At 36.7% G+C, this 19,969-nt stretch overlaps 1 protein-coding gene across 1 annotated transcript in view; it reads left to right on the top strand.

The window, feature by feature from the left end:
• Window positions 1-19,969, top strand: part of LOC132428987 (caspase-1) — a 36,331-nt gene that overhangs the window by 109 nt on the left and 16,253 nt on the right. The window contains exons 2-9 of the mRNA XM_069540984.1: window positions 571-837; window positions 2,857-2,919; window positions 5,911-6,026; window positions 6,668-6,841; window positions 7,307-7,541; window positions 8,010-8,153; window positions 10,740-10,849; window positions 11,292-11,388. Coding sequence (XP_069397085.1) covers window positions 571-837; window positions 2,857-2,919; window positions 5,911-6,026; window positions 6,668-6,841; window positions 7,307-7,541; window positions 8,010-8,153; window positions 10,740-10,849; window positions 11,292-11,388 — 1,206 coding nt within the window. The remainder of the gene's footprint in view (window positions 1-570; window positions 838-2,856; window positions 2,920-5,910; window positions 6,027-6,667; window positions 6,842-7,306; window positions 7,542-8,009; window positions 8,154-10,739; window positions 10,850-11,291; window positions 11,389-19,969) is intronic.

The following is a 19,969-nucleotide window of genomic DNA, read 5'->3' on the forward strand; positions in this document are numbered from 1 at the left end:
AACCATAATTAAGTTCTGTGAATGTTTAGGTGAGCAGAACAGAGGGAGTGCAAAGAGAGGGAGGGGTGGGGGCAAAGGGAAGGAGAGAAGGGGCCCAGAAGCCCCCCAGTCTTTAAAAAGGGAAGACAAGGTCCAGAAAGGAACCGGGCTTTACTGGCTGGTATCCTGCTGTCATTTTGCAATCTTAACTGAATTCTTAAATGTCATAGTCTGACAGACGATGCAGAATTGGCATAGAATGGTACCAGCAGTTGTTGTCCCCAAAGGAAATGGGCAATCACTATTTCATTATTTTATTATGCACAGTTGAATAAACATGAGGTACGTTATGACGACCCCTGGTTTTCAGGTACTAAGTTGGAGGTAGTAAATCTGAGTCTTCAGGCCACACAGTGAGCATATGGGTAATACTGAGGGAAGAATAAGAGATGTGGGTGTCCTCAGGATTACCACACTGTGTGGGGAGGGACATTTTATTGATTAAATCTAAAGGATTCTATAATCCGTTGCTGAGATGAAAGGAAAATGAGGCTGTTTCTGTGACTTGAGGCATCCTTGTGTTTCCAACAGACAAGGTCCTGAAGGAGAAGAGAAAGCTGTTTGTCCACTCAGTGGGCATGGGTACAATAAATGGCTTGCTGGATGAGCTATTAGAGAAAAGAGTGCTGAACCAGGAGGAGATGGAGAAAGTAAGAGATGAAAATGCTACAGTTATGGATAAGGCCCGAGCTTTAATAGACTCTGTTATTCGGAAAGGGCCCCAGGCATGCCAAATTTGCATCAGTCATATTCGTGAAGATGACTCCCTCCTTGCAGGAACACTGGGGCTTTCCTCAGGTAAGGGTCAATGACTCAGACTGAAGTTCATGTAGGCCATGTTTCTTTATGCCTAACATCTGATTTCTTCATTGGTCATGTTAGTTTGCAAACAACTTCCCTACCTCTGGCTTCAGGGCCCCATTTCTATATCAGTGGTCATTCTGCATCCCCTCTGTCTCTTTTCTTCTTTGTTCCTGTTCTTTTGGTCTTACAGGGCTTCTCTTTTTTTTTTTTTTTTTTTTTTGCGGTACACGGGCCTCTCACTGTTGTGGCCTCTCCCATTGTGAGCACAGGCTCCGGACGCGCAGGCTCAGTGGCCACGGCTTACGGGCCTAGCTGCTCCGTGGCATGTGGGATCTTCCCAGACCGGGGCACGAACCCGTGTCCCCTGCATTGGCAGGCAGACTCTCAACCACTGCGCCACCAGGGAAGCCCTTAGTGGCCTTATTTTGGTTAAAGCTTATTTCCTATCCTGAGAACGTCGTAGCTTATTTGTTGAAGGTCATGAGAACAGTCTTGAAAAGCTTCATGCTATATCCTCTAGTCCTCCTAGCAAGGCACTATTGATTCATCTAGTTAGTTAGTTAAAATAGTTAGTTAAAGCCTAGAGGTCCCTAGGAACTTATGTAGTCATCAGACACAAAGGTTTAAGGTCTGTAATCAAATACTTTGTCCAACTTCTCTCCAAATTTTGCTCTCCAGGTGGAATAAAATATATTTCAGGGATAGTGGAACTCTCAGAGAATAAATTCAACTTTTACAGAAAAGTAAGGATTTTAAGCAGACTCTTTTAGTTGCCCCCTTGCATTTTCTTTTGAATAAGATTGTGCACTAGCATGGTACTCTGCTGGGGACCATTCTGGGAGGCCCAGCTCCCCTACTCTAGTCTCCTGAGGGCCCAGTACAGGTTCAGCCATCTGAGCTGCCACTTCTGTAGTTCCCTAGTTCCTCCATAAAAAAAAAAAAAAAAAAAAAAAAACAAATAACAAAAAAAAAACAGGAGCTCTGATGGACTTACAGTTACGGGTTTCTTTTGTGCTTCTGGAAGTCATTCAGGGGAAGAAGATGTTATTTGAAAGCAAGAAGCCATTTTTTTCCTAAGGATTGAGAGAAGCCTGTGCCCCTCTGAGTGACACAGCAAATGTTTTCTGTGTCGAATTTCTTTGTGTGTGTGTTTGTTTTTTTTGATACATATTTTACTTTAACCCCTGCCTCAAGAATTAAAGACAATCAATCAATAACAGTAAGGTTCTAGAATATTTGTATAATAACCAAAGTGTCTTCTTCCTTGTCATATTTCTTTCAACTTATAGTCCTTGAACTGTAGAGGCACTTATACAACTCGTGATAATTCTAATTCCTGGAGTCTGCCTCCCTAGTTGTCAGATGATGCCTCCTCTGTCAGGGTTGTCATGACTTGTTTCCTCCTCGTCTATTTGCCAGTTGTTTCAGGGTGCTAGTATATGATAATTGGATGTAATATTTAAATGTACTGTAAAGGGAGAGATATAAAATAACTTCTTAGCAGACACAATACTACAATAGCAAGGCCTCCTCCAGAAAATGTTCTTGAATTTATTGATGGTTAATTTAGTCCAGCAGTCTACATGGGAAAGATGGGACAAACTGCAGCCTGCTTCCTTGGACTTGAAGTTTTGTGGGATGTCCTATGGCTCTCCTCCATTCACAACAGAGACATGAACCATATTTTGCCTATAGAAATCTTGTCTTCAATAGGTACTATGAGAGAAAAACTTGGAGTATTTTTAATTTGTTGGCTCATGCCAATTCTTAAGTTTCTGGAATAAGTTTCTCAGGTGGGTGTTGCTACAGTGAGATCCTTATAAAACTTTAAATAATTAAATCTCAATCCTTGTCCTTGAAATTGACAATCACAATGCATAGTGACCCCAGAGAAGACATTAATAGATTTGAGTGAGTAAGTCAAATGCAGATTACAGAGGCTGTGTGTCTAACACATTGCGGTAAGAATCTTCAGAGACTGTGACTATTTTAATGTCCTTCATCTTTCCTCAGGTTCACAATCTGGGAATTATCTTAATATACAAGAATCCCAAGTGGTGGTTCCTCCTTTCCCAGGTAGTGGTATTTTCAAAGCAATGTCATTCTTTGAACCCCACCTTCCCTGACATTAACTACAGATTAATGGGATGAATCCAGGGTAAGGGGTGCTATGAGTAATTCCCACAGATTTATTCTATACCATTTTCTCTTCTTACTCTATTCTGCTTTAGCAGGAGCTGTTTCTATAGCTTCACTATCATGTTTATACCAACAAATTCTGAATCTGTATCTCAAATCCTGACTAACCACTTGAGTGCCACACTTCACTAAGTGTCTACTGAACGTGTACACTCATATCTCCTGCAGACACTTTTACTCTACATGAGCCCAGAGATAGCTTTCCATCCTTCCCCCACCTTGCTTCCCTTCCACTTTCCTCTATCTTGATTAATGGTGCCACCATTACCCAGTTATTCAAACCAGAAACCTGAAATTATCATAGACTCTTTCTTCTTCCTCACTTCCAACATTCAAGCAGCAGCCAGATTTTATTGATTTCTCTCTCAAATTCAGATCTGTCTCTGCATTTCTACTTCTACAATTAGATTTCAGAGCCCCCATTGCTACAGTGTTCCATAATTCTCCAGTCATAACTCTCAATATATTTTTCTTGTATTTTTTTTTTAGTAAATACATCCTTTTCCCTCACAGAACTTTAAGCTTAATGAGGAAATTGAACATATCTGATTTATTTATAGATAACATCTAATAGAAGTTGACCTGTAATGTGTATTAACATATATTTGTTAAGACTATTTCACTGACTAATGTGGCCAGAGTCACTACTATTTGCTATGCCATTAGAAAATATTTAGCACATGCCAACTGTGTTACAGACCCTATTCTATAAACTATTTAGAGAGTAATGAACGAAACAAGAAAGGGTCTTGCTTTTATTGAACTTACATGAATATATGAGTAGTGAATGAATAGGCATTTAAGAAGCTCCACCATCAAATTAAAGCCAACCATAAATTTAGGGATGGAAATGACACTACACATATCTGTATCAGTTAAGATGATATGGAACATTATAACACAGACATATTTATAATGGCTCAGATATGATAGAAAAGCTTTTCCCAAATCACAAAAATTCTAAAATGGGCATTTTTCATCAGAAGGCAGCTTTCCTCCAAGTGCTAATTCAGATACCTAGGCCTCTTCCATCATCTGATATCTGCAACATATGATGTCAGAATAACTGTGGTAATAACAGTCAAGTTAATGACATTGGAAAGAGTATGTGGGATCATTTGTGATAGACTTTGCTAGGCTTGACCTGGATGAATCACACAGTATTTCAGCTTGCATCCCATTGTCTAGAACTTAGTTATATGGTCACACCAAGTCACTGGATTTGTTGGCAATATAGATCAGCTATGTGTCCAGGAAAAAAAGAATAAAGTGTCTTGTTGAACAGCTAGCCAGTCTCTGCCACAAAACTTAAATGAAAAACTTTTAATTCTACACAATATCGAAGGTAGCACAAGAAATACCTAGGTCCCAAATCACAAAGAAGTTCTTAAAAATATTTCATTCTCTACCCTGAAAATGGTGGTCTCAGCTTTATTGAATCAAGGTCAATATGCATTAGATTTCTTATTAGCAAACTTTATATTTATCTGAATCTAGCTTCTTGCTTATCAAATAATCAGTGCTTTACTTGTCCTGGAACAGTATTTCATCCACAGTTGTGGATAGATTTCATCACAAAGTGACCCTTTTCTCTTAAAATAAAAATACCCTTAATTTGGAAGAAATTTAGAGGCCACAGAAGCAAATATTTCACCAAGTTTAGAAATTACTCTAGTGAATCAATTAAGGGTGCATATTTTCTTAGCTATTTCATGGGATGGGACACTCACTATAAAACCAAATGCCATAAGAAAAATTAGTTCTAACAAAATCCAAATATTTATCTTTAATGTTTTCTATTGTTCTTCAGACTCCTTTATGAAGGAATACATTTCTTCCACATAATACTGATTTCTATAGTTTTCTCAGATATATCCATTCTAATTATCTCTTACTTTCTCCACAGTCAACACATTTCATGCTACCTTGGTTTACCTGAATATACATAATTTTCTTCAAATTCCCTTTCAAAATTGAATATGTTTCTTGCTTGAATAGTTTAGTTTCTAAAGGATCTTCCAAATATCAAGAAAACTTATTTCTATTTGGAGACAAAGATTATGTTAATTTCTTTAGAAAATACATCACATTATTGGATGGTGTTGAACTTGTGATCAAAGAAACCCCCAAGGCTTTTTTCACATGAACTGCTGTGGAAACTCTTCCTCATATATTTGTGCAATCAATGCTTAGTGCTTTAAATCTCTCTAAGAGTACACCTTGATTTTCGTATTTATCATTCTATTTCATATTAATTCTAGTTCATGTATTCAATATCTTCTCCTTCTCACTATATGTACACACAGTAGAGAGATCTTAAAGGTTAGGACAAAGGCTCACTTTCTTTCTTTCTTACTTTTTTTCTCTCTTTCTTTCTTTCCTTCACATCTCTAATGCCTATCATGCCTGTTAAGCAAATAAATAACTAAATAAATAGATACATAAACGTATTTTTTTAAAAAAATCATTGAAATAGATTCATTAAGGTCTACCTCCATTATCCTAACTTTCAATTATTTGAAATACATTTATATCTTAACTATTTTATCTAACATATTGTTTTCTGAGAATTTTATCATGCATGGCCTTAAAAAACTCCCTTTCGATTATTTTAATGAAAAAGATTTGTGAAATGCTGATTCCAAGAGATGAAGCGTTGTGATGACTGTATCACACCACTGGAAATCTCTGGCTTGGAATATATTCCTTTAGCAGAGATGCATTTAATGATGCTAAGGACTAGCCCAGGATTGTCTTCCTAAAGATTAATTTCCTCCTCCGTGGCTTCACACACAGATGATTCTAGGAGGAGCACCAAATGGGACACTCAGGAATGCCATTATTCATAATGTTTCTTGTCTCTTGCAGCTCCTCAGGCAATGCAGGACAACCCAGTTAAGTTTGCATCTTCAGGGCCAGGAGGGAACCTCAAGCTTTGCCCCCTAGAAACAGCCCAAAGGATATGGAAAGAAAAGTCAGCAGAGGTGCTGTGCTCAGAACATAAGGATCCGGGTGAAATATACACTGGAGACCATTCAAAACTGCAGTGTTCTGCCTTAGAGCTAATTTCCTTGAGAGGTTCTGGAAAACCATCCTGCTCTTCCCTTACATAAAGGTTTCCTATTTCCCAGGTTTATGTAAAGATTTCCAAGTTTGGTCCAATCCCCTGAGTGAATAATTATAATGATAACAACAATAGTATCTATTTAATGCTTAATATGAATCAGACACTGTTCTAAGGAAGTTGCTATTAATAACACCTTGAACCCTCAAAATAACCCATTTTAGAGATCAGGAAACTGAGACATGGATTGTTAACTATTTTGGCTAAACCAGTAAGTCAAGGAATACATTTTAAAATTGAGTCATTATGACTCCAAGCCAGTTCATCTCACACAGCCCTACCTCTCAAAAGTAATTAAATCAAGTGCTCAGCTGCCATCTGGGCATTTGCAAATTTCATTCCACTCCTATGGTAGGACTCATTCTCCCTCTCTGCTTTTATCCATTTACAAGAGATTAGGTTTCTATGTAGGACTAAGGGAGGAGAAGCTGTCTTATACCTACAAGATGAATATTTAATTAGAGAGAACAAGACTGTGCATCCAACCTGCATTTCTTACAGATTTACCCAATAATGGAAAGGTCAATCCGCACACGTATTGCCCTCATTATCTGCAACACAGAGTTTGAAAATCTTCCCAGGAGAGATGGAGCTGATGTTGATATCAGAAACATGAAGATGCTACTAGAAGGTCTGGGGTACAGTGTGGATGTGAAAGAAAATCTCACCGCTTCGGTAATGTCTGTCATAATGTAGAGACAATGGTCATGCCCTTTATATTCCTAAATATGTTAGAAAGATTGGTTGTAGAACCAGAAACTTAATCTCTTGACAGTCTAAAATCTAAATTTGTTCTTGTAGGGTACTTCATGCTTCTAACCTAGAGTCTTTTTTTTTTTTTTTTAACATAGAGTCTTTTAGCAAGGGTCTGGTAAAACTTTTAACTGGGAAGTGTTCTATTAATTCAATAATGTCCACAGCTAAATAAATAAATAAATAGTCCCTTACATTCTACCAGAAATCCCTGAATGGCACCCCATAACACTTTCTTCACCTTTCCGTGAATTGAAACTTAAATTTTCCTTTTGTATTTCATTGATTTTCATATCATTCAGCAATTCCTTAATGTCTCTTTATTGGATTCCAAGGTGCCATGATAACCAATCACATAGTTCAAAATCAGTGGTATGTCTCTTTCAGGATATGACTATAGAGCTGAAGGCATTTGCTGCTCGCCCAGAGCACCGGACCTCTGATAGTACTTTTCTGGTGCTCATGTCTCATGGAATCCGGACTGGCGTTTGTGGGAAGAAATACTCTGAAGAAGTCCAAGATGTATTAAAAGTCAACACCATCTTTCAAATTTTGAACACATGGAATTGTCCAAGTTTGAAAGACAAACCCAAGGTGATCATTATCCAGGCCTGCCGTGGTGGTGAGTGCTGATGTCTGTTAGAACACAGACGCTGAAGTTTTGATCTCATCATCTGTATGTATCCAGTATTTTTCAATTCCTTTGAGTCTACTCAAAAAAGGTTATAATCTTTTTTGGTGACAGTAGATGTTCTTTGACATTACAAACAAGAGTGTAGCTTCTATGAATTGTATGACTGGTTGGAAGATATTTGTTCCATTTTCAGCTGAGATACCACTTTTAATCTTAAGACTTTGATACTTGGTTGGGATACTTGGATGGGATATATTCATTTGAGGGTTAGGAGAGATAAGATGAGCCTCTTAAGATAAGCGTTGTTGAAAAGATAGTTTTTGAAAGTTATGTGTGTATCTGCATGTGAATTAAAGCTAATGACAAATAAATTAGTAAATATGGTTGAACAGATGTTTAGGGGAGAAAGTTCTCTTGACTATTGATAGAACAAGGGACCAAATCTTGTCTTTCCAGAGAATCAAGGAGTGGTATGGCTAAAAGATTCAGTAGAAGCTTCTGGAAACTGTTCCTTATTGGCTCCAGAAGATTTTGAGGATGATGCCATTAAGAAAGCCCACGTAGAGAAGGATTTTATTGCTTTCTGCTCTTCAACACCAGGTAATGGGTATCTGTGTAAGACACGTTTGTGGGCATTACCAATGCAGAAACTCACAACCATCCATTAGAGTGTGGATATCTGTGTTGAACTTTTCATGAGACTCTTGAAGACTAACTCAAGCCTTCCTCTCAGTTACACCTTCAATTCCCCTTATCCATGGAGACCAAATAAATATACATATATTTTTACTAAATTAGTAACTAGTAAACTCCCATGGTGCAAAATATTTTCCTGGACTGTGAGAAATAAATAGAAACATATCCACACTGAAGTAAATTAGAATCTGACTCCACATACCAAAAGGTCTACATTTTGGGATCTCTCAACAGTTCAATTTGCCTAGACAAGTATTATAAAACTGTGGTATTTATAAAAGGGGTAGGGAGAAGGAGAAAAGCAGACAAAGCATATTGGGTCCCTAAGTTAAAGTTGTTTCAAACAGAAATATGGAGTTTATGAAACAGAAACAACCTGAATGATTCTAAGTCTAGGTTTTAGATTAAGAGTACTGCCAATTATATTTTGACTCTGTCATTTAGTACTCTGTATGTAGCTTCTCTGGGCTTTCTTTGAATTCCTCACTAATATATGTGAATACAAATATCATTGTTGTAAGGATTAAATGAGATAATAAATATGAAATATTGAGCATGACAGAGTAAAGTGCACATTAAATGATGGCAACTATTAAAGATGTTTCTATGTTGTAACTTAATTCAAGGTTTTACCTTGAGTTACTTTCCATATAAAGGTTTAAATAAAAGTCATACACTATGCTTTGGAATTTCTTGGACATTGACATTCTCTTGATTACTTCCAACCTTAAAGACTTGCCTCTGATCAAATAGTTTCATTTCCATATTATTTTCTATAATAAGGTGGCATCTCTCCGGAGATAGCCTGCTTTTTGCATTCTGTTGATCATAACCTTTTTTTTAAATCTTTATTGGAGTATAATTGCTTTACAATGGTGTGTTAGTTTCTGCTTTATAGCAAAGTGAATCAGCTGTACATGTACATATATCCCCATATCTCCTCCCTCTTGCGTCTCCCTCCCACCTTCCCTATCCCACACCTCTAGGTGGACACAAAGCACCGAGCTTATCTCCCTGTACCATGTGGCTGCTTCCCACTAGCTATCTATTCTACATTTGGCAGTGTATATATGTCCATGACACTCTCTCACTTCGTGTGTTGACTATATCTTGATGTAGAAATCAATTTTTTTCAACAATTGAAAACAATGACACTAAGCAAAACCTCCACACATTTACAGTTTGTGTATATTTAGCAGACTTAATATTAGACATAACTATTTTTTTTTAATCCTTTGATCCCAGTCTTCCACAAGAGATTTACCCCTGGCAATTATAGACTTTGTAGCCCCCTGTCTTCTTGTCATCCATCTTGGTGATTTCTGTCTCCTTTTCATTCACTTTCCTTACCCTCCTTTCCAGATGATTCATAGAAACTCCAGTTCAGTTGTCTTCAGTTTCCAAAAGTAAACCTAGTTTCACATTCTCTGGTATTAATCCCAATTACATTGTATGTAGTGCTCTTCTGAAGAAAAGTGACCTTCCCCTACCTAATTTCACAAAGAACTTACAGAGATACCAGCCTGCAACTCTCTCCCACCTACTTCCTTTAACTGGAACCAGCTTCGTAAGACAGTTGTAGTTTTAGATAGGATATTAATCCATTACTATTTTACCTTTTATTACCATGTTTATTGGCAAAAAGGTTTTTAAAGCATGTAACCATGTTAAATGCACAGGTATTGATACTTTTCTTATATATTCCTTTGCATAACTTTAAAATGGCTTATAACTTCTATGTCCCTACTATTTTGTATAATTATTCTTTTTCAATGTCTTTTCCATAAGACTGTTTTGTCCTCCAATAGAATATGATCTTTCCCTCTGAAATGTTTTCTAGGTATGTATTTCTTTGCTGTTGGTACCATTTTCATATTTAGTTAATATTTTCTTTGTCTAAATACCTTATGGTCAGTATTATTTGATTTTAATTAAATTATAAAGTAGATAAACTGAAATATTATTAATATGATTACCTTGTATAGACTGGGTATTATATATCCTATATTCCCCCAGATCCTTGTGATACATTACATCTAATATGAAAATATCTTTGTGGCAGAAGTTATTACCCTACCCATTGCAGTCAAAGCCATTGCATTTCAGAACATATAATTAACTATCAAGTCACTAAGTAGTACTCCTGGGATCCACACTCAGGTATTTCTTTCTCAAAGCCCAGTCACTCCCTTCCACCGCATTCTGCCTTTCTCTCCTTGTTTACTAGACTTGTGTTTCCTTGAACTCAGAGACTGTGCTGTCCTAACATCTATACCTTATATAGTATACTTCACATGACTTTAACTATTGTCAAGTATCAGTGAAAATATACACACTAAATGATGAATATATTCAGTTTAAAATGGCATACAGTCTGTAGGAAACAACATAAACTCAACATCCTGCCTCAGCTGGAATAGAAATCCTAGGACTCCATTTTTGTGGTCAGGCAAGACTTTGCATGAAATTTGGAATGTGCTTTCTTCACAGATAATGTTTCTTGGCGACATCCTGTATTGGGTTCTCTTTTTATTATTAAACTCATTGAACATTTGCAAGAATATGCCTGGTTTTGTGACCTGGAAGAAATTTTCCGAAAGGTAGGTGCTAGATACTTCTCACACTCTACTTACCTGTTTGTTCTAACTCTCTACGGAGCAGCTCTGGACATGTTTTTCTACTAAAAACTGCTCTCCATTTCAAATGAGTTTTGAGGGTCTTTGATGAGTCAGCCAACCTGGAAGCCAGTTCCAAGTTTTGTGACCTAGAAACCCCCTAGAAGACAATCAATTATTTGAACTCCTCTCTTTTCTGAATAGACAAATGAGTGGACTTTAATTTGCTTGTATTCATATCTATTAGATTCAGTAGCTTTTAAAAGCATGGTCATTCCATCTTAGATGTGTATTGCTGATCTGTACAGAGGCACAAACTTTTTGTTTTTATCACTTATTTTGCTATACTTTTTGCAATTTTTCCAGCATAAGTGAAAATTCTTTTACTCAGGAAAAACAAAATCTACAGACCTTCGTTTACTTTTAGGTTCGATTTTCATTTGAGCTGCCAGATGGTAGGGCACAGATGCCCACTGCTGAAAGAGTGACTTTGACAAGATGTTTCTACCTCTTTCCAGGATATTAAAAAAGTAAGTTGTAGGGACAGATGTGTGTGTGTAGTATGGGTGGGGTGAGGTTGGGGGAAGAGTGCTGAACTACATCCTGGTCAAGATCTCAAGGTCTAATATAATAAACAGTGGATAATGAAAGGATGCCTTTCTGTTGTTTAGTGCAGAGCACACTGCACTCCTCTCAAAGTTCTTCAGAGATAGATGGCCCTTTCTCAAGGTTAGCTGATATAGATTGAGAGGTGGCCAGAGATGATGAAAGCTCAGTTTTAGATGTTCCTCCCCTTTACCTCAGCAGGGCAATATTTAGACATAACATGGGCTCTTCCCTCTTATGAGTCTGTGTGACCCCTTGGTGGAGTGATTTTATAACTTGAATTTCTTTTAGTAGAATTCATTTTTTTCTTTTATTTCCTCTTCCTTTTCTTTAGGAAGCCAGGAGTTCTGCCACTGTATACATGTTTTGGGATCCTGTCAGCAGAAAAGAGACATTTCTTTAAACATTCCAATAAATCTGAAATAAAAATGAAAGGCTGTCTTTTTTTTTTTTTTTTCCACCACTCTTAGAAGGCAGGGGATGGAATTTGGAGCAAGTAATGGATTTGGAGTCTTTAGACTTCATAAGACCTGAACTGGCTAACACCATTCTTTCCTTCTAGAAACCATTTGCTAGACTTTCTGCTTTAGGAATACGGAAAAAATTACAGTAGGTACCTGAATTCAAAGAATTTAGAGCTCAACAAGAGATTCAGAGAAGGTAATGTGATAAGTAACTCATCCAAAATCCCAGAATTTAGGATGAAAAAGTCATGACTACACTTAATGTAATTCTAACCCTTCCTTAATGAATTTCAGGAATACAAAGTAAGTTTTTTCTTTTTCTAATTTGGGTATAGTCGGTTTACAATGTTGTGTTAGATTCTGCTGTACAAAGAAGTGAATCAGCTATAGTATACATATATTCTCTCCCTCTTGGATCTCCCTCCCACCTCCCCGCTTCCCACCCATCTACGTCACTGCAGTGCAGAAGCTCCCTGCACTGTACAGCAGGTTTCCACTAGCTATCTGTTTTGCACGGGGCAGTGCACGTACATCAATACCAATCTCCAAATTCATCTCATGCCCCCTCCCCTCACAATGTCCACATGTCCGTTCTCTACATCTGCATCCTTATTCCTGACCTGCAAATACGTTCATCTGTACCACTTTTCTAGATTCCACATATATGAGTTAATGTATATTTGTTTTTCTCTTTCTGACTTACTTCACTCTGTATGACAGTCTCTAGGTACATCCACATCTCTAAAAATGACCCAATTCTGTTCCTTTTTACGACTGAGTGATATGCCACTGTGTATATGTACCACATCGTCTTTATCCATTCATCTGCCGATGGACATTTAGGTTGCTTCCATGTCCTGGCTATTGTAAATAGTGCTTCAGTGAACATTGGGGTGCAGGTGTCTTTTTAAATTATGGGTTTCTCATGGTATATGCTCAGTAGTGGGACTATTGGGTCATATGGTAGTTATATTTTTTGGTTTTTTAAGGAACCTCCATACTATTCTCCAAAGCAGCTGCATCAATTTACATTCCCATCAACAGTATAAGAGGGTTCCCTTTTTTCCACACCTTCTGCATCATTTATTGTTTGTAGATTTTTTGATGATGGCCATTCTGACCAGTGTGAGGTGAGATCTCATTGTAGTTTTGATCTGCATTTCTCTAATAATTAGTGATGTTAAGCATCTTTTCATGTGCTTTTTTTGATATTGAGCTGCATGAGCTGTTTGTGTATTTTGAAGATTAATTCCTTGTCAGTTGCTTTGTTTACAAATATTTTCTCCTATTCTGAGGGCTGTCTTTTTTGTCTCATTTATGGTTTTCTTTGCTGTGCAAAAGCTTTAAGTTTTATTAGGTCCCATTTGTTGGTTTTTATTGTGTGTTTTTATTTTCATTACTCTAGGAGGTGAATCAAAAATGATCTTGCTGTGATTTATGTCAAAGAGTGTTCTTCCTATGTTTTCCTCTAAGAGTTTTATAGTTTCCCATCTTACATTTAGGTCTTTAATCCATTTTAAGTTTATTTTTGTGTATGGTGTTAGGGAGTGTTGTAAGTTCATTCTTTTACATGTAGCTGTCCAGTTTTCCAGACACCACTTATTGAAGAGACAGTCTTTTCTCTATTATATATTCTACTTTGTTGTGGATTAGGTGGTCATATGTGTGTGTGTTTGTCTCTGGGCTTTCTATCCTGTTACTCTGATCTGTATTTCTGTTTCTCTGCTAGTGCTGTAGCTTTGCTTTTACTGTAGCTTTGTAGTACAGTTTGAAGACAGGGAACCTCATTCCTCCAGCTCTCTTTTTCTTTCTCAACATTGCTTTGGCTATTCAGGGTCTTTGTGATTCCATACAAATTGTGAATTTTTTTATTCTAGTTCTGTGAAAAATGTCATTGGTGGTTTGATAGGGATTGCATTGAATCTGTAGGTTGTTTGGGGTAGTATAGTCATTCTCACAGTATTGATTCTTCCAATCCAAGAACATGGTATATCTCTCCATCTGTTTGTGTCATCTTTGATTTCTTTCACCAATGTCTTATAGTTTTTTGCATACTGGTCTTTTACTTCCTTAGTCAGTTTTATTCCTGGGTATTTTATTGTTTTTATTGCAATGGTACATGAGATTTTTTCCCTTAACTTCTCTTTCTGATTTTTCATTGTTAGTGTATAGGAATGCAAGATATTTTTGTTCATTAATTTTGTATCCTGAAACTTTTCAAAATTCATTCATTAGCTCTAGTAGTTTTCTGGTGGCATCTTTAGGATTTTCTATGAATAATGTCATGTCATCTGCAAACAGTGACAATTTTACTTCTTCTTTTCCAATTTGGATTCCTTTTATTTCTTTTTCTTCTGTGATTGCCATGGCTAGGACTTCCAAAATTATCTTGAATAAGAGTGGTGAGAGAGGACATCTTTGTCTTTTTCCTGATCTTAGAGGAAATGCTTCCAGTGTATCACCATTGAGAATGATGTTTGCTATGGGTTTGTTGTATACGGCCTTTATTATGTTAAGGTAGGTTCCCTCTATGCCCACTTTCTGGAGAGTTTTTATTATGGGTTTTGAATTCTGTCAAAAGCTTTTTTTGCATCTATTAAGATGATTGTATGATTTTTCTTCTTTAATTTGTCAATATGGTGTATCACATTGATTGATTTGAGACAGAAGAATGAATAAGTGAGCTGGAACATACAATGGAAATAACTGCCAAGGCACAGAATAAAGAAAAAAAAGAATGGAAAGAAATAAGGACAGTCTCAGAGACATCTACAACAACACTAAATGCACTGACATTCAAATTATAGTGGTCCCAGAAGAAAAAGAGAAAAAGAAACAGTCTGAGAAAATATTTAAAGAGATTATAGTAGAAAACTTCCCTAATATGGGAAAGGAAATAGCCACCCAAGTTCAGGAAGTGCAGAGTCCCATGCAGCATAAACCCAAGGAGAAACATGCTGAGACACACATTAATCAAAATAACAAAAATAAAATTCAAAGAAAAAAATATTTAAAGTAGCAAGGGAAAAACAAAAAATAACATATAAAGGAATCCCCATAAGGTTATCAGCTGATTTTTCAGCAGAAACTCTGCAGTCCAGAAGGAAGTGGCAGGATATACTTAAAGTGATGAAAGAGAAAAACCTACAACCAAGAATATTCTACCCAGCAAGGCTGTCACTCAGATTTGACAGAGAAATCAAAAGATTTACACACAAGCAAACACTAAGAAAATTCAGCACCATCAATCCAGCTTTAAAACAAATGCCAAAGAAACTTCTCTAGGCTGGAAACACAAGAGAAGAAGAAGAAAAAGACCTACAAAAACAAAAACCCCAAAGCAAAAAACAAATGATAATAGGAACATACATATCGATAATACCTTAAATATAAGTGGATTAAATGCTCCAACCAAAAGGCACAGACTGGATGAATGGATACCAAAATAAGACCCATATATATACTGTGAACAAGAATCCCACTTTGGGGCTTCCTTGGTGGCACAGTGGTTGAGAGTCTGCCTGCTGATTCAGGGGACATGGATTCGTGCCCCATTCTGGGAAGATCCCACATGTCATGGAGCAGCTGGGCCCATGAGCCATGGCCTCTGACCCTGCACGTCCGGAGCCTGTGCTCCGCAACAGGAGGAGAGGCCACAACAGTGAGAGGCCCATGTACTGCAAAAAAAAAAAAAAAAAGGATCCCATTTTGGACCCAGAGACACATACAGACTGAAACTGAGGGGATGGAAAAAGATTTTCCATGCAAATGGAAATCAAAATAAACCTGGAGTAGCAATACTCATATCAGATAAACTCGACTTTAAAATAAAGACTGTTATAAGAGACAAGGAAGGATACTACATAAAGATCAAAGGATCAATCCAAGAAGAAGATATAACAATTATAAATATTTATGAACCCAACATAGGAGCACCTCAATACATAAGGCAAATGCTAAGTGCCATAAAAGGGGAAATCTACAGTAACACAATACTAGTGGGGGTCTCTAACACCTGACTTACACCAATGGATAGATCATGCAGACAGAAAATAAATAAGGAAACAAAAACTTTAAATGACACAGTAGAGCAGATAGGCTTAACTGATATTTATAGGACATTCCATCCAAAAGCAACAGAATACACATTCTTCTGAAATGCCCATGGAACATTCTCCAGGACTGATCACATGCTGGGCTGCAAAGTGAGCCTCAGTATATTTAAGAAAATTAAAAGCATATCAACCATCTTTTATGACCAAAACACAAGGAACTTAGGAATCCAGTACAAGAAAAATACTTTAAGAAACAAAACGCAAGGAGGGTAAACCATATGCTAGTAACCAACCAAAGGATCATTGAAGAGATCAAAGAGGAAATCAAATCAAAAAATACCTAGAGACAAATGAAAATGAAAGCACACCCACCCAAACCCTATTGGATGTGGCAAAAGCATTTCTAACAGGGAAGTTTATAGCAATACAATCTTACCTCAGAGAACAAGAAAAATCACAAATAAACAACCTACCTTTACACCTGAAGCAACTAGAAGAAGAAGAACAAACAAAACCCAAAGTTAGTAGAAGGAAAGAAATCATAAAGATCAGAGCAGAAATAAATGAAATAGATACAAAGAACATAATAGAAAATATCAATGAAACTAAAAGCTGGTTCTTTGAAAAGATAAACAAAATTGATAAACCTTTAGCCAGATTCATCAAGAAAAAAAAAAAGGAGAGGGCTCAAATTACTAAAATTAGAAATGAAAGAGGAGAAATTACAACTGACACTGCAGAAATACAAAGGCTCATAAGAGACCACTACAAACGACCATAAGCTAATAAAATGGACAACCTGGAAGAAATGGACAAATTCTTAGAAAGGTACACCTTCTGAGACTGAACCAGGAAGAAACAGAAAATATAAAGAGACTGATTACAAGTAATGAAATTGAAACTGCAATTAAAAACCTTCCAAGAAACAAAAGTCCAGGACCAGATGGATTCACAGGTGAATTCTATCAAACATTTGGAGAAGAGCTAACACCCATCCTTCTCAAACTCTTCCAAAAAACTGCAGAGGAAGGAACACTCCCAAACTCATTCTAAAAGGCCACCATCACCCTGATACCAAAACCAGACAAAGATATCACACTAAAAAGAAAATTACAGACCAATATCACTGATGAACATAGATGCAAAAGTACTCAACAAAATACTAGCAAACAGAATCTAACAACACATTAAAAGGATCATACACCATGATCAAGTGAGGTTTATCCCAGGGATACAAGGATTCTTCAATATACAAAGTAATTTGATTCAACTCTAGGTACATAGTAGTTTACAGTCTTATTGATAAGATGGGACAGTCAACAAACATGAAACAATCAGCAGACAGTACATGACACCCTATGAATAAATGCTAGGGTGACTTGTATGCAAAACAATGTCCCTGTGTGGTGCACAGATAATGAGTTTGGGGTGAAGTTTTTACTTAGCAAGGTTAGACTTAGGAAGAACTGGAAAAACTACTCTTTTACTTGCAAATATGAGCCTTTTCTAATCCTAACCCGTTAACAATGAAGGTGAATTTCTGTCCTTTATTTTTTTTTGGACTTGTCAAAAATACACTTATTTTTTTTTTTAATTGACGTACATATATATATTTTGGAGCATAGTTGATTTACGATGTTGTGTTAGTGTCAGGTGTACAGCAAAGTGAATCAGGTGTACATATACATATATCCACTCTTTTTTAGATTCTTTTCCCATATAGGTTATTACAGAATATTAACTAGAGTCCCCTGTGCTATACAGTAGGTCCTTATTAGTTATCTATTTTATCTATAGTAGTGTGTATATGTTAATCTCAATCTCCTAATTTATCCCTCCCACCCCCCTTCACCTTTGGTAACCATAAGTTTGTTTACTACTTCTGTGACTATTTCTGTTTTGTAAATAAGTTCATTTGTACCATTTGTTTTCAATTTCACATATAAGTGATACCATATGATATTTCTTTCTTGTCTGACTTACTTCACTTAGTATGATTTGCAGCAGCATGGATGGACCTAGAATTTCTGACCTTTTCAAGACCTTCAAGTTGAGCATTTCATAGTCTTTTTTTTTTTCCCTTTCACTAACAGTTCTTCTGGATATATATCTTTTGTACTATCACACAATCATTCTACTACAGCCTGAGACTACTTCTATGGTCAGTCTTAGTTCAGAATATAACAAAAAGGGAGGTGAATAGTCACTCTCAGTAAAAATTAAATGTTAAGGGAAGCTTAGGCAGTTAAAGAAAATCATGAAAGGAATGGAGACAAGGGTTCAGAACTTATTTCCAATAAAAGTGTAAGATGATAGGGAGATGGAGAGGGAATAATACCACCATGATCAGCACAGTTAAAACAGGAAACTAAAGTTATTTGGGTAATCCTTATCCAGAAATGAAAGGGAACCTGTTAGTTTTAACTTCTCATGATTTGCACTAGTAGCTGAACAAAGGAGAAATAATGAGAGATCAGAAGCAGAAGGACAGAGAGAACGAGGTGTGGAGCAATGAGGAAAGAAAAAGAAAATGAGGGAAAAAAACAGTCAGAGGTTCCAACATAGGTTGGAAAATATTTTGTCAATTCATTTTTTTTCTTCCAAAAGGAAGAAATAATCCTTCCCAAAGGATTGGGAAATCCATTTGCTGACTACAGGGGACTTCCTGACAGTGAACGCATAAGTTCTGAGCAGCAGTTTCCTAATCTATGATTAGGAGTCCCCGCCCCCTGAATGGAGGAAGTGTCCAGTAACTTTCATTTTCAAGCCTGTGCTCTTCTCAAGGCATCAGGAAGGGACTACGGTTGTTACATATGGCTAGTGAGTAAGGGTCCTTTCCTAGCTGAGGGTCAGGAACTTGGGTCTTAGAAAACACTTATTAATTGCTTTGTGACAGGAAGAAATATACAAAAGGGAAGTGAGCCAATTCTGTGCAAACTAAATTCCTTATTAGCTCTGTGTAACTTGAACGGGGGGACACTGTCTCGGAGATGCTGAAGGAGAGTATGGTGTCCAGATTATCTCAGAGCCAGGAAGAAGTTATTTCCTTTTTTGCAGCCCTGGTAATCAAAGTGAAGGGTGGATAAAGACAAATAGAGTAAGTTATTTATGTGTGAGAAAACTCTGAAAATTCCTAAATGCACTCTGAAATCTTCTCAGCTTCCTCTTGATTCCGTAAAATTGTCCCCGTAATCAGATAAGTGAGTCTTTGAATTCCCACCCCCCCCCCTTACTATATCCTATATTGAATTATGCTCTTTGTCTTTGTAAAGTAACTACATTTTCCTCCCATTCTAGCTGTGGTGCTAACTACTCTAGCACAGTATTTCTTGGATTGCTATCACAGTTTTTAATTGGTCTCCCTCTCTCCAGGATTTAACCCTCCTATCCATACTGCATACTGCTTTCAGGTCACATATCTTACACACAGAAACTGGAAAGTATAAGAGATGGAATCATTGGCTATTTATGTAGCTAGTATTCAGGTATATCATATCACTTCTTTTTGAATTTAGAATTTTATTTAATTTATTTTTTTTTTATGTAGCAGGTTCTTATTAGTTATCCATTTTATACATATTAGTGTATATATCACTTCTTTGGCTTCATTTTCTTCATTTGAAAAGGAAGAGGTTCAACTAGATCAGTGGTTTCTAAACCTTACAACAAATCTAAATAATCTGTAGACATTAACAAATTTAGATTATTTCCCCCTTCATAACCCCGAATTACTCAACCATGGATAGACTGTAAGCATTTATAATATTTTAAAGATCTACAAATGATTCTTATGTAGCTGGACTAGGTTTGTCTGCAGATTAGCATTGTTAGGAAAGATGATCAGATCCTTATCTTTCAGTTCTTACCTTCTAGGTATTTACAAATGCAATTTTCTTACTCAGGAACATACAATGGCTCTGTATTGCCTTTTAAAAAATGTCTGAACTTGTCAGACAGGTTTTCCTACCTTTCAAAATATA

The sequence above is a fragment of the Delphinus delphis genome, chromosome 8, assembly GCF_949987515.2.
Source record: "Delphinus delphis chromosome 8, mDelDel1.2, whole genome shotgun sequence".
NCBI classification, from domain to species: Eukaryota; Metazoa; Chordata; class Mammalia; order Artiodactyla; family Delphinidae; genus Delphinus; species Delphinus delphis.